Genomic DNA, 14,960 nt, shown 5'->3' with positions numbered 1-14,960 from the left:
AGAAAAGTGAGGAGAGAAGATAAATAAAATGTGCCCCATCCCTCTGGTCTCACCATCGGTGACCAAGCATTTGAAGTGAATAGGAACCAGCTGACAGCTTGATGTGTTAACGAGCCACTTCTGATTCCTCTTCCCACACACTGGGAACAGGCTGGACACACAAACAAAGTCCTGCCATTGGCTAAAAGCTCCAATGTTGTGGGCAAAGTTCAAACCAGTGGGCCAATAAAGTAACAGCTAGGAGAAATTGTAAAAAAAAAAAAAAAAAAAAAAGTATTGTCGGTTGGTAGGAGTTTGTACATTATGTTGCTGACATTCCACCTTTCATGCAGGGGTCACAGTTCAGTGCAGACTACAACAGTGTTAAGAAATTCCTTTCTGTGATTAATTAAGCCAATTCAGCTGGAGTGACTAAGCAGACTGGATTGTCACTCTCTGATGGACAAAGAGTGCATTCAACAGGTCTTAGGCAACAGATAAAACATGCTGAATTATTTCAACAAGTTTGTTTGAAATGGTTCCAAACATAAAAAGGTTTAATGAGCTTTACTGGGTAAAAAAATAGAATGCTTACTCATTATGAGGGACATTGTGCAAAATTAGCCAAGAGAAAACCTAGCAGATGCCCACACACAGGGAGTTTATGATCTGCCTGAAGTTTAAAGGGTCTGTTCACCCAAATCTCTTAAGTGACAAATATTTCCCATTCTAGACATTGCTCCGACTTGTCTACCATCAGTGGTCTGGCTGACATCAGCTCCAGATCTCTAGTCAGTAGTCTGACCAACACTTGGTGCAGACCTATAGTCGGCAATGCAGCTGACACATGGTCCAGTTCTCCAGCTGAGGTTCTGGGCAACTGCTGTCTCTCATCTCATGTCAGCAGCTCAGCCAACTCCTGTTCGGCTTGGGACCCGTCTTTGCCATCGCCCTCCTGCTCTGCTTCCTGAGATGTCCCACCTTTGCCATCTCCCTCCTGCCCAGCCTCCAGAGGGGACGCGCCTTTGCCATCACTCTCTTGCTCAGTCTCCTTAGGGGATCCGCCTCTGTTCTCAGACTTCTGTTGTTCCTTCAACAAGATCCTACCCCCAGGCTGCCCCCTGGTTCACTGTCCCCTTTGTTTTAGCCTACTTGAGCTATGTTGTCATAGCTGGAGACTTCCTTGGTCAGAACCCAGAGCAGTGATGTCTGAAGTTGGCAATGTCCAATGTTCCCCCTAATTTTTAATGTGTCTGAGCATACACACAAACTCCCTGAGAATTCCTTGGACCACCGTGAGCAACATCAGACATGCACACTGTCGCACACTGTAATTTTATGCGCTACATAGTTTTGCTGTGTGCGGAGAAAGCGGGAGCAGTGCACGAATGTGCAGGCGCGCAGCTTAGAGGGAACACTGGCAACATCCCCATGGCAGACTTGTGACTGATGCTCCCTAAGCCGTTGTGTGGTTGCCAGGCAACAATTCTACCAGCATGTCTCAGCTGTTTACTTTTGGTGGTTGGAAACTCTCCTCTATTGAGCCCTTGGTTAGACACTCTTGGCAGAGGTGCAGCCTCTGTCACTTTTGGGTGGGTTGATAATGAAATAAGTGCAATTACAGTAGTAATTACAGTACTTTAGCTGGATAACCTTGACGATAAAAAACTGCTGAAAACTTCAAAAAAGTGGTAATACTAAAATGAAGTTATAAAAGTATATACAGGCATCTATGTTCTTCTGGCTGAACTTGTTGACCTTCGCTAGTAAAACAGGGGAAACCACTTGCGCGTGTAGGCACAGAAATGTTACTTGAAGAGCATGTGGCTAAACAAAGACACAAGGACAAAACAACAGAAATAAAGTGCAAAAAAGCTCAAAGCAAATAGCAAGGAAAGTTCTGTGGCTAAAAGCCGTAACTCAAGGAAAACCATACCGTTTTATGCCTCAGGAATTATGTCACATTTGACGGGACAATAACAGTGGTCTCTGCCAACCTTCTCTCTTTGTCTCAGTTAGAAGTAAGGATGACTTTTCTTATTAGACTCTAATTCATTTAATTTGGAGTTTATGCACACAAATTGCATATTCACCTTCCACCATAACCAGTTAAAATATTAAACAAGACGATATATGAAACTTAACAGTGCTATTAATGACAGGAAAGAAACAATACAAACATCAATCATATCTCAACATAGCAATCACAAATCCTTAATATAATAACAGTGCTTAAATAATAAGACAAAAAATAAACAGTTTCTAAGCTTGGATGGCAGTATGGTTCCATAACAGATATTGGATTAAATCTTACACTGAATATCTCAGCATTAGTCTAACAGAGACTGTCAGATTTGTTATTTTATATGATTTCAGGCATGTTTAAAATGAGGAAATTCTAGTTCCCAACCAAGTTTGGAATGTGGTGTGATTTATGATAAAGACCTTACAGAGAGAGAAAAAGAGGGAGGAAAACACTAGTTTGGGTATGGAGGTTTCAGAGTCTATTGATCAGCATTGCTCTTTTCATCTTACTTTCATGATAAAAGTAACAGTCAAAAATCCAATGTAGAGATGAAGTTTTGCTCTATAGAATTGACTCATTTTTGTTCTGGAGAGTTTGATTATTTATTCCTACGTTGACCTTGTGTCCATAACAATTAAACTTCTGTCTGTGTTGTCTACGAACTCATGTGCTGTACCTTCATTCTACTACTCTATGTCATTTAAAGGCCTTAGCTGAGTGTGTTTTGGAACTCACCAGCAAGTTGTCCTCCAGTCATAGGCACCACTCGATATGGTGACCTTCAATAAAACAGGACACACACAGAGGCACAGATTAGTTTTGAGAGCAGAGGTGGCATGAAGTCCCACATCCATCCACTAAGCAGACTTATGACTGTATTCTTCCCTCCACTTATGTAGTCAAGTTGGAAGACAAACACACATTCTCATACCTTGTTTACAAGGAAGATTACCAACATTTAGTTTGTCAAATAAAATGTTTCAGATTTTACCCTTAGCTAGCAAACATACCCACAAGCCTATACACACAGACACATACCAATTAATTTAAGTGTCCTCCCTAATCAGTGTGTAAATGTATTGTCCATGACCTTGGGAGTGGAGTGTGACCCAGGCTATCATCATTTAGGTTGAAGTGTGATACAAAGTAACTTCAGGTTTTAGACTGTATGTTTTAAGTAACATTTGGCATGAGTTCAGTGTTAATTACCTCGACAAATAATTTCTATCATATGATAAAATATATTGGCACTTTCGTACATCAAAACAAAAAATGTTAGGAAGGGCAACTAGAAGAGGCGGAGGTGATTTGAGAAGAGATCCAATCAGAACTAATCTCTTTGTGCAGTAGGGAGATTAGCTGCACACATTTGAACAGTAACATATGATCTACAGAGGGAAGTCAACTAGCATACACCTGTTGGATGTCTCATAAATTTCACATTTGATGTCAAAGATGTCAAAGAAAACAAGACCCCTGAAACTAATATGTAACAAAAGGAAGACGATACATTTGAAGAAATGTAGTATGATTAAAGGGTAATTCATGTATTTCAACCCATAAATGTGGCTTTTCTACCTTCATGACTTTGTAACTTTGCATTAATCACCACCGTTGTAAAAATACGGGGAACTGAGGACTCTGAGGATGCCATTTTGGCCAGATGTGTTTCAAGCCCTGGTCGAATAACGTACTGCATGACATGCTGAGTCATTATGTTTTTCTATATGTGGATGACATTGTTATGTTTTCCAAGGATGAAAGAGAGAATGTTCAGGATGTCTGGCAGGTTCTCCAGTGACTGTTGGAAGATCAACTGTTTGTGATGGCTGAGAGGAGTTAATTCCACCAGGACTCTCTTTCTTGTGCCTTGTTTCAAGAAGTTGTCTCAGCTGAGAGAATTGTGACGTCAGCAATGGGGGATTGCAATCAAGCAATGGCCGATGTTTTTTAATGGTTTCAGTTTTACCCTGTCTTATCACCTTGGCTCCAGGAATGTCAAACTGGATGCCGTCTGCAGCCGCGTCCAAGTGGACTCCAAGTGGACAAGAAAGAAGTATAAGAACAACAAGACAGTGTTTTTGGTGGCCTTCTCTGGAGTGAATGCTGGAAGGTTCATCTCTGTCTGTCTTGTTTGTGCCCAAAGTAAGACTTCCTATCAACAGCTTTCTGAGTCGGTTCACCCACTCCCACCGCTGCAATGACCATGTTTCCACATCTCCCTGGATGTTGTCACTGTTTTGCTCCCCTCCAAAGGTGGCAGGTGTCAGTATTTGCCACAATTATCAACTGTTTCTCTAAGATGGTGCATTTTGTTCCTCTGCCTGAACTTTCCTCTGCCACAGAGACAGCAGAGGTCATGCTGTCTCATGTTTTCATCTGCATGGTCCTCCACAGGCTGTTCTCTTGAACCTATCCCTCTGGAGTCAACAATTAATATAAATTGAGTATGTTCACAACTCCAACCACAGCCTTCTCTGTCTCCCAACCACAACATTACCCCCACCACCCCTTATATGACTGTACACCATATTACATTACAGTATGTTATGTTATGCTACAGAATGATATTTTATGTCAATGGATGTCATGTTAAGTTACTGTAAGCCATGTTATATTACTGTGTGCTGTTACTGCATGCTTAGTTATGTTATATAAATGTTTACCATATGTTACTTCATGCTATGTTACTGTATGCCATGTTATGTTACTGTATGCTATGTTGTGTTACTGTATGGGACAGTATTAATGCATTCTGCACCTCTACATCCCAAAATGCATTTCATTTGCATTTTTATTTAATTTTGTATTTCAATCTGTTACCAGCTATAATGGGCTTGACAAACTAAATAATTACACTTGTGAAATGTAAATCACATTTTAAGTGATACAAATAGTCTTCTCATGACTCAAGGCCTCTATAAACCTTTTTCACAACACCAATTTGATGCTAGATTGTAATGAGGATGTAATTATAGTTAATTTGCATTAGGAGGAGAATCACAGACAGCACTGATCTCTTTAAAAAAGTGAGCTTTGTAGAGAATGAAAGCAAATTGTTCTCACACGAGCAATACATTTTGGTATCACCTTTCTTTTTGTCTTGACTGCTGCTTAACAGGTAAATCAGTAGCTCAACTCTGACAAGCTGCACTTCTTAAAGTTAAGCGCATGGTAAATGTTTAGTGTGCCTCCTAGTAAAATACCCTTTAAACATTATTTGTAGACAGGCATTTATTTGACCAGGACTAGCACATTCAGTATATTCTGTCAAACTGTTTGAAACAAAAATAAATGTCACAGCTTCTATTTGTGGTTCTCTGTCCTAGAATGTTTTTGACACTGTTGGCAGAGGTATCAGACACAGGTGACAACTGACAATACTTACAGTATTTACAGTCATCCATAAATTATTACTGCTCTAGCAGGAAATCAGAAATGAGCACATTGCCAGGAATCCACTCTGTGGGAAACACCAACTACAAAACACCGGCTGCAAATCTTTTTCCTAATGACGTTTGTCAGTTGCTGGTTCCCTGAATCCCAGAAAAGCATCTAAATGAACAATAATACAATGGTGGAATAAACTGTCCTGTCCAAGTCCATGTTATGTTAATACTCACATTCTTCAAGGCACCGGCCAAGGAGGTGGAGTTGCAGCCATTTTCGACTCCAGTTTATTAATCAACCCTAAATCTCAACTCTGTTATAACAATTGTACAATTAGTCTGTTCAATTCAAAGTGTACCATACCCTTGGCCCATACTCTTTTTCACGTGAGTTCTCTGAGTTTTTTATCAAGCTTAGTCTTTAGCACAGATAAAGTAATTATAGTATGTGATTTTAAAATTCATGTTGATGTCAACAATGATAGCCTTAGCTCTGCATTTATCTTATTACTGGACTCTATTGGCTTCTCTTTGTGTGAAAATAAAGCCACTCACTGTTTTAACTTAATCCTCAACCTTGTTCTGGCTTATGGCATTGAAACTAAACATCTAATAGTTCTCCCACAGAATCTACTTTTATCAGACCCCTATCTAATTACCTCAATTACCAAACCTTCTTATTACTGAACTAAATGCCTTTAGGCAGAATGTCCTTACCAGATGTCTATCTAATAATGCTGTAACTAAATTTAATTAAGTGATTCCATCAGCACTTAATTCAACACGTTGTTTCAATATAATAGAGGTATGAGCATGTTCTAGAAACAAAGATAGTCACTACTGGTACACAGTGGTGTTCATAGATGGAAAAAAAGTGTAAAAGATGGACCAGTTTTAATTCTGATAGGACTTTCTACTCTGACATGGCTGTTATTGTGATCACTTGTGAATGAAAAGGCTCCAGATAAACTCAATTACTGGTGACTCTAAATTGCCCATAGGTGTGAAAGTGAGTGTGAATGGTTGTTTGTCTGTTTATGTCAGCCCTGCAATGGACTGGCATTCTGTCCAAGGTGTACCCCGCCTCTCACCCAATGTCAGCTGGGATAGGCTCCAGGGGGACAGGCTTTCAATCAAACAGCTAGCTAGTGTACCAAACAAATCTTTTGTCAGTTAATCAGTGGTATATGTTTTCCAATACCTCTCTGTGTTGTGCGGCATGGTGGGGTCGATGGACACCATGGCTCCAGAAGAATCCAGCAGGGACAGATTAGTGTTCCTGCATGAAGACAAAAACACATGTTAAAGTTTTACTGGAAGTCACCTGTGAGGCATCATGAAGGTGTCTTTTAAATAATCTAACTGACATGCCCATCAAAAACTATTCAGAGGAATCAAAGACCTCTGTTCAGCATAAACATATCACAGGAAAAAAACACAGGGACATTTTGCAGGCATACAAAGGTTGGATAGAGAACCAAAAGGTCCAGTTACAATCTTCTATCAGAGCAAACATCAGATGATACATCCTTGAGCAGAACACTTGTGGAAGATGCTGACTGCCCACAAAAAAAGATGAATTCCTCTTCTAGTTATCAGAAGTTACAAAGTTTGCAAGTTTTGCAAGAACTTGTAGGTCATGAAAAAACAGACATACTTCTTAGAAGAGCCAGTAAGCATAAGACTAGGTAAGGGTAACAAAAGGTATAATATGGTTAGAGAGGGAAAGTGAATACTGAAGTGTGGGTGGATAAAGTTTTTTTTGTTGTGTATAAGAGTGTGGTAAAAGAGGTATACAGTAAAATGAATACACAAATAAACTTTTTTTTTTTTTTACTTTTTAAGGTTGAACAACTATTTATCAATAATTTGTCAGAAACCAAATACCAGAGTGTGCAGGCTGTAAAAATTTTTGAGAAGTTAATAACATGAGATACAACAAAGAGAAACGGTTTGTTGGGGTACATTTGCTTTTCACACATGTGGTCTGATCTGACCAGGGTGTACCTTGCTTCTTACCTAATGTCAGCTGGGACTGGCTTCAGCCCCCCCACAAGCAGTATAGATAATGGATGGATGTGTGGTCTGTTTAGACCACATCCATGCTAGCAGTCAGCTGCCATGGTCACCATCTTAGTTTAGCCTGTAATCACGCTAACATTTGTTAACTTGACACAAAGTACGGTTCAAATTGGTGGGAATTAGTTTTGATAATATCTGATCTGACCTAAATTAGACAATTGACGTGCTTCTTATTAGACCTCAGATGGACTTAAGGAGTCTCTGTTTCCTCAGCTTGTCAGATTCTGCTTTGTTATCTTTGCTCCCATGTTACCGAAAGTGTTGAGACCAATTTATTTTGCATTAGGAGTGTATGGAAAGAGCCCAAACACTACTCTCCACCTTATACTTATAGAGCACAAATACTATTTAAAAAAACATGACAAATGTTATCCAGAAAAACTAACTTTATTTGTTCAGTAGCAGGATCAATGCTGAGGTCATACATTAAGTCTTCACTGACCTCAGAAGCTTAGGGACACATCAGCCAAGAACAGACCACACAAAATTAAAATCAACCCTCCATCCAACTCCCAGTAAGACAGCAAACAAGCCAATCCCCAAATGTAACAGAGCTGTAATTACACTTATATATTATATCTATCTGCTCATTATATATATATATCTGCTCATTACTAAAGTAATCACATTGTAATGCTTTACTGCCCAACACAACACCTACACAGACGCCAATGGGGGAACAAATGAATGAGGACTAAATTCTTATTAGTGGTGTACTTGTGAAAAGCATAAATATGCAAGAATGAAGAGAAACTGAATGTATTTTTTAAATGTGAAAACGAGCTAAGATGTTTGTCATCAAGTGTTTTTAAAGCTATCAAAAAGCATCAGTGACTTCAAGTGAAACAGGAGCAGTAGTCCTATGGAAGGTAAGTCTCACTACACTATTTGCAAACTACTAAAGTTAACAGAGAATGAACACAGCTGATGAGGTATGAATGTGTGTGTATGTGTGAGCTTGTTTTATTATATTTGTGGATCCAAAAACCAGAAGCCCACCATACTTTGTGGGGGTCCAACAGCTTTCTGAGGACCAAAATGCAGGACCTCACAAGTGTAAATGGTTGATTGAGGGTTGAGACTTAGGGTTAGGCATTCAGTTGTAGCACTTAAGGAGGGTGAGGGGCTAGGGAATGCATTATATCAATGACGGGTCCCCACAAAGATAGGTGTACAAGGATGTATGTGTGTGTGTTTTACCTTGGCACACCCAGGGCTGTACAGAACAGTTCCTTGATGTCACATGGGCTACAGAACCTACTGAAGACCACCTGAAGGAGAACACACATAATCACACAAGACAAGGACATACTTTATATATTATATTTATATTTTCGATGACCCAACAGACCTGCAACTGACAAAACTATAATACTAATAACATGATGGAACTTTTAATCATTTCTACACAGTAAGTTGATGTTTTGGTCAAGTCATCTAAGGTTTATTTCTAAGTACATTTAATAATTAGCTTCATGAAGCAGTCACCAAGAAGAACACATCACTTAACGTTACTCTTTCAAAGTAATTTAAGATAACTGCAACGTTTGTCAATAATTCTATTTCTTTTTTCATAAAAATCACCTTTTTATCAAATGTTCCTCAGACAGGGACAGAAAATGGTGCATTTGTTGAGGACTATTTTCAGCAGCAGATTAATTGACATTTACTGTGAGTGAATACTTCTGGGCAGCAGGATAGCATATGTAGGATTAAGTGCTCAAGGTAATGAAAGGACACCAAGTGCAGCAGTGTGGCTCACTGATGTGTTTTAATATCAGTGTTTCTGAACAACAACAGAACCTTATGGCACAGAGTAATAAGATATATCAGGTCAAGAGTCACAAATATCCTAATGCAGTTTGGCCCCCGTACAATGAAAAAAAGGCTTTTAATTAGGTGACAATATGGTCTTTCCTTGACACTACCCTTGTTTCTAATTAGATTATTTTTGAGTGATGTAAGACAGGCATTTTCATCAATTCAAAACTGTATTTTCTGATGTCTAGGCATGGCTCTAGTCCTTAGTCTGGCTTATTCTTTTGTGCAAAATATATACAAAATCTGTAAAACGATGGGTGGAAGAGTATTATTAGTGAACACAAATTTAATTTGCAGTACATTTAAAATCAGTTATTTTTTCTACCTGTGCAGATGTTAATAACATGTTTCAATACTAATTAAACGGCAGCCAGATATTTTGGGTCTCCTTCCTCCCCTGACCAGAGTAATGTGAAAGTGGAGCAATCAGCCACTGGGGAGAAACTCTTGAGTCTGAACGTGGAGGCTTCCCACGCTTAAGGCTCTTCTTCTGATGAGAAAACCTGCACATTGCAGCATAGCAGCGGTAAATATTTTGTGTTTTTCCTAACTTCTCCTCCTACCACAACTTCTTCTTCATAAACAAGTGTTGTCATTGAACATTATAAATGATTTGTGTCATGTCGCAACACATAAAGAGGGATGACCGACATAGATAAAGAAGGCATTTGCATGTGATGGCATCATAGACCACAAACAGCCAAGTCGCAGTGGGAGATGACATGAGGAGGCTTAGCAGTGTAAGCAGAGGCAAGGGGAGAGGGCGAGTTTAACGAGTGCTGTTCAGGAGGAGGATGATTGCAGAGGAAGAGAGAGGTCTAATAGCACTTAAGCGAGTGGTCTGGCACTGGCAGCCTGTCACAGGTGGAAGAGACGGCCTGATGGAGGTAAGCTGACAGAGAGCTGTACTTCATCACACACATACATCAGTTTTTATCTCTGGTCAGAAACACAATGGATAAGGTTACTTTTGTTTTCTTTTAGTGTTTGATTACTTGAATTTCACACTACACATACACATCTAAATCAATGCTGTTAGGCAAAAAAGAAAGAAAAACACATCCAACAAGATTTGAGATTTATGTGGTCTCGACAATTGAACCAAATCTGACTGTGGTTTCTGAAAAAATAGAATTTACAGCACTCTCTGTTGTCAGTATAGTTAAAACTACATGAAGAAGCAGATAGTTACCATCAGGGCTCCAATTAATTATTATTTTCACTTAATCAATTATCAAAATAATTGCAGATTCATTTTCTGTTGATCAATTAATCAACTTACTAATTACTGCAGCTCGACTTTGGACATTTTATTGAGCTAAGTTTACCATATGTGAGACATTGCTCCTGTCAGATGTCAGCATCCTTCATTTGATACCTATAAGTCCTTGTTTTTAAAGAACTTTTCTGGTCTCAGTCCTCATTTTAAATGAATGCAGTTTATGTATATTTAATTTGACGGAAAGTGATTTGTCTACTTATGTTCTTCTTGTGCCTATGTGAGTTCTCTCTGGATACTCTCACTTCCTCTCCAAACATGCAGGTTAACTGATGACTAAATTGCCTCTAGGTGTGAATGTGAGTGGTTGTTTGTCTGTATATGTTGACCCTGCGACCCTGTACAGGGTGTACCCCGCCTCTTGCCCAATGTCAGCTGGGATAGGCTCCAGCACCCCTGTGGGTTTATCCCACCTCTGGGATTGCTGGGATTGGTACCAACCCCCCAAGACCAGTATAGACAATGGATGAATGGACAGTATTAGCCATTGCTAAACAAATTTATGTTCTTGTTTCAAGATGTTGTGACTGATTTCAATTACAAACCCCATGTTCTAAATGATCCCCTGCTGCTGCTGTTGCATACATCACCCAGGATGATGATCCCACTCCTGCTAGCCATTATTATGCAAATAAAAAAGATTAAATATTCAAACCTGATCACGCGAACAAGGAACATTAGGCAGAATTTGATTAGTCTGAATGAGGATTTGAGACCAAAAAAAATTTACAATGATTGCAGGGAACAAAAGCAGATCTAATAGTGTAGTAATAACATGGCTTTGCAGTACAGGCGGCTGTTCATTTAGCTGAATATGAAACAGATTTGTAATTATTTAACATAAATAAAGAACTGGGAAACAGGCCTCTGAACATACATTTGTATATGCGGATTAACCACTGACAATTTAGATTACTGTACCAATCCATCATCATTTTATAGACATATTACTGCATTTAACATTCAATCTGTAACCCTGAAATAAAACTAATCTAATGTTAAAACCTAAATCTAAATCTAAGTGGTCATGTCTGTTATGCAGCTTGTGCAGGAGCTCATCTAAGCATTTCCAGCCTAGCAACAAGTGACCAATGATCCTACAAAACAAACAGCTCAATATCATTGACAGTCAATACAGAAGATTTGTCTGGTGGCGAGGCATCAAATACACAGTTCAAAGAAAAACACACACACATAAGACCAGAACATTCAGATATGTAACGATTAATAAAAGACATTCTAAATGAAAACTAAGATGTTCTCTCCTCTCTGAACATTACTGTACATAAAATGTTTCATAAGAAATTGAATCTCTTACATTTCTGTTCTGTCTATTTGTCCCTGTCTGACACACATTTAACTGTAGACATGTGCTAATCCTCTAACTCTGTTGCTTATTTTCCCAGATTGGGAAATTGTCTGCATGAGGAAATGACATGTGTTTTGTGCAGCGGACAGATACACACTCTGTGAACTCCATAGAGAAGATACAATGCCATAAATGCAAGTGCCAGTGAGGCATAAAACTCATTATATGGCCTTTTATGAGCTGCAATTCCTCCTCTTTTGGTTTGTCAAAGTAAACAGTGCATTGGCTTCATTCCCCACCTCAATACTCCAGTCTGGAGATGGGCAGTGAAAGCTCTCAGCATTTCAATAGTTATGGGACAAATATACTGAAGTTTATACTGCCCTTGACTGTCTATGAGTAACAATGACCCCTCAATATGAGGTGTGTTTTCGATGTGTGTGTGTGTAGACATTACATTTTGGGATTTTAGTGTGCATATGCTGGCTAGGGAATTTTTGTTCTGTCTTGCTAAAAGCCAAGGATTCATGTTTTCAATTTTATTGTGGCAGGCGTGGTTCAGATCGCAATAAATCTTGATGTTCTGGTTGGATTTTGGTTCTTGTGGTTGAGGTTGACAGTGATTTAGGCATTCCTTCAAATTGATCTTGATCACTCTGTGAGCCTGAATAGGATAACAGGGTTCCGAAATGGTGGATGGTTAAATGGAAGGATGAATGAAGTCAGTTGAAAAGAACATGGAGAAATTTTGCACATTACAGTTCAAGTTTTCTTTTTTTTCTTTTTTTTTTTTTTTTTTTTTTGGTCTAAACAGTGGTTTAAATCACTTGGTTTACTCTCTAACCTAAAATGTCATCTACTATTACTATTACTTTTTCCTAGTTATAATCAACTGCAAGTCCACAAAACATTTAACCCAATCTACTCACAATGCTCCCTAAATTTTGATGTTCCAGGATTTACTTAAGTACATGTCAATCTTGACAGGTGTTACAGAACTCGAGAGTTAGCTGTAAACTTGATTTAATTCCAAAACATTACATTGAGTTTGTAACATTTTGCTCCATTATGAGATAACACTTTAAAAAATTAAAATTACTTAAACTTAAAAATTTAATTACACACAAATTTAACCCATACCATGGTAAGCTGTCTGCAACACAGAAGAGCAGGCAGCAAGTTAATACTGCATATATAATATGCTGTGAAACTCTTTGATTTAATTGAGTTCAGTTTAGATACACTGTCACATAATACTGCTGTCATTTAATCAAGGGTTACCAGTCTTACTGAATCTGCAGGTGACAGGTCATCAGTTGCTTACACAAATGTAGTCTGCATACATTTTATTTCAGCTACCTTGCAGCAACATTTATGTGTTTCCTTAATATCTGCAAGATTTATTATAAAACCATTAACAACCAACAAAAAAGAAGACTCTGAAGTATAAAAACAATAGCTCCCAGATTGTAACCTGAAAGTTCCATCTTATAATTCTCATATAATTTGTTGGATTAATAAATTGCACTGCCTCGATAATTTAATTATTAATTTAAAGTTTAATTATTATTAAAGTTGTCAGGGTATAGGTTATTATGCACAGCTCTGTAGTCCTCATATGGACCAGTGGTGTTAGAATAAAGCAGTTTGTTTGGATGTTAAATAAAGCGGAGTAGTTTCTGCTCCATTAGTTCATTAGAAGACTGCAGAGCTTTGTGATTGATAATAATTTACTTCAGTTTTAACAGTCTTCATTTCACACACACACTTACAAATCTATGTCTCTCTGCATCTGAAACACACACACAGAAGTTGGAAACACTCCTTAATGGCAAGGTTACAGTGAATGGTGATGATTCATACACATCATCATAACTATGGCCTCTCTACTTATGTGCACTATTTTTAGCCGATAAAGTACTCAGTATTATTACCTTCACTGTGATAAACAGACACAACAACACTTAGACTAAAGGCCATACCAGTGTTTGTGTATAATTTACTAATTTATTATTGTGAGTTATAGATAGGACACAACAATAAAGGCAGACCTGATGCTACCTGTGATGATTAATGAACGCAAGGAAGCCTCAGATCTCTCTCCATATGTTTGTTTCTCTCCTCTGGAGCATCTCAATATTACAAACAGTACTCTTTTGGCTAGTTGACCCCATTTAGTCCTGAGATGATGATAAATAAAACTTACCACATCCCATTTTTTCTTTTTAATTCATACACACCTTGTAAGTGTCCTGTTGACACTAATCTCAATCCCCCCACCACATTCACCCAGCAGCAACATCTATTCAATACTGGTCATTGTGGAGTTCAATAACTTTAAACTCAGTTTGACCTCTTTCAATGAAGGTATAGCCTATATCTGACGTAGAGTTTTTTCTTCTGTTTTTGTCTTATTTTTCAGGCATTATGTTTCGTACCTTCTGAATCCTGCCGTCCACATCCAAGTAAATGACCCGGTACGAGGACGAAGCAGAGCCCATGGTCCCCCTCTCCTCTCCCCGGAGTCAGTGTGTGGCTATGTGGTTCCTGCTGGGGGCTCCGATCCTGCTCCCACCACCGTTAAACAAACCGAGGGTGTAAGGTGGGTCAGCGGTCCGAAAACATCTCGTCCGCCTGTCTGTCTGTCAAACACATCGATATAAACTCTCTCTTTTTCTTTTTTCGACTGTTTCTCCTGGTCTCTGCCCGCTCTGTCACCTCGCAAACTGACCGCATCTCATAAAGCCTGTCTACGCGCGTCCCCGCCTCCCTCAATCACTCTACATCTCACGAGGTCTGCGCGCGTTCACTTACAAGCACGCTCTCTCACACACACATATACAAATACACATCCACCAACAGACTTAGACAAAGCGGTGCAGTTAGGCTACACAGATAATACTTGGTCTTAGTTTTTGAATGCAATCCCTTAGGGAGAACAGTTGTAACGTCTCCGTTTCCACCAATCAGAGACAGTTCAGAGGTTTTAATGTCACTCAGCTCCCACGCTCTGGCCTGGTTGCACCAAGGGATGACTCAATCAGACTGATGGATCTCTGAAGTATGTTTCTTAAG

At 38.9% G+C, this 14,960-nt stretch overlaps 1 protein-coding gene across 4 annotated transcripts in view; it reads right to left on the bottom strand.

The window, feature by feature from the left end:
* Positions 1-14,668, bottom strand: part of pde9aa (phosphodiesterase 9aa) — a 41,886-nt gene extending 27,218 nt beyond the window's left edge. For 3 of the 4 annotated variants that reach the window (XM_018696582.2, XM_018696583.2, XM_051073290.1), the window contains exons 1-4: positions 14,324-14,668; positions 8,677-8,747; positions 6,596-6,673; positions 2,741-2,784 (exon numbers count right to left, since the gene is read on the bottom strand). In XM_018696582.2, coding sequence (XP_018552098.1) covers positions 2,741-2,784; positions 6,596-6,673; positions 8,677-8,747; positions 14,324-14,386 — 256 coding nt within the window. In that variant the 5' untranslated portion in view covers positions 14,387-14,668. The remainder of the gene's footprint in view (positions 1-2,740; positions 2,785-6,595; positions 6,674-8,676; positions 8,748-14,323) is intronic. The other variant, XM_018696581.2, reaches the window with a different exon arrangement.
* Positions 14,669-14,960: the final 292 nt, after the last annotated feature.

This window comes from Lates calcarifer, linkage group LG1 (assembly GCF_001640805.2).
Source record: "Lates calcarifer isolate ASB-BC8 linkage group LG1, TLL_Latcal_v3, whole genome shotgun sequence".
NCBI classification, from domain to species: domain Eukaryota; kingdom Metazoa; phylum Chordata; class Actinopteri; family Centropomidae; genus Lates; species Lates calcarifer.
This window is presented reverse-complemented; position numbering and strand designations above follow the sequence as displayed.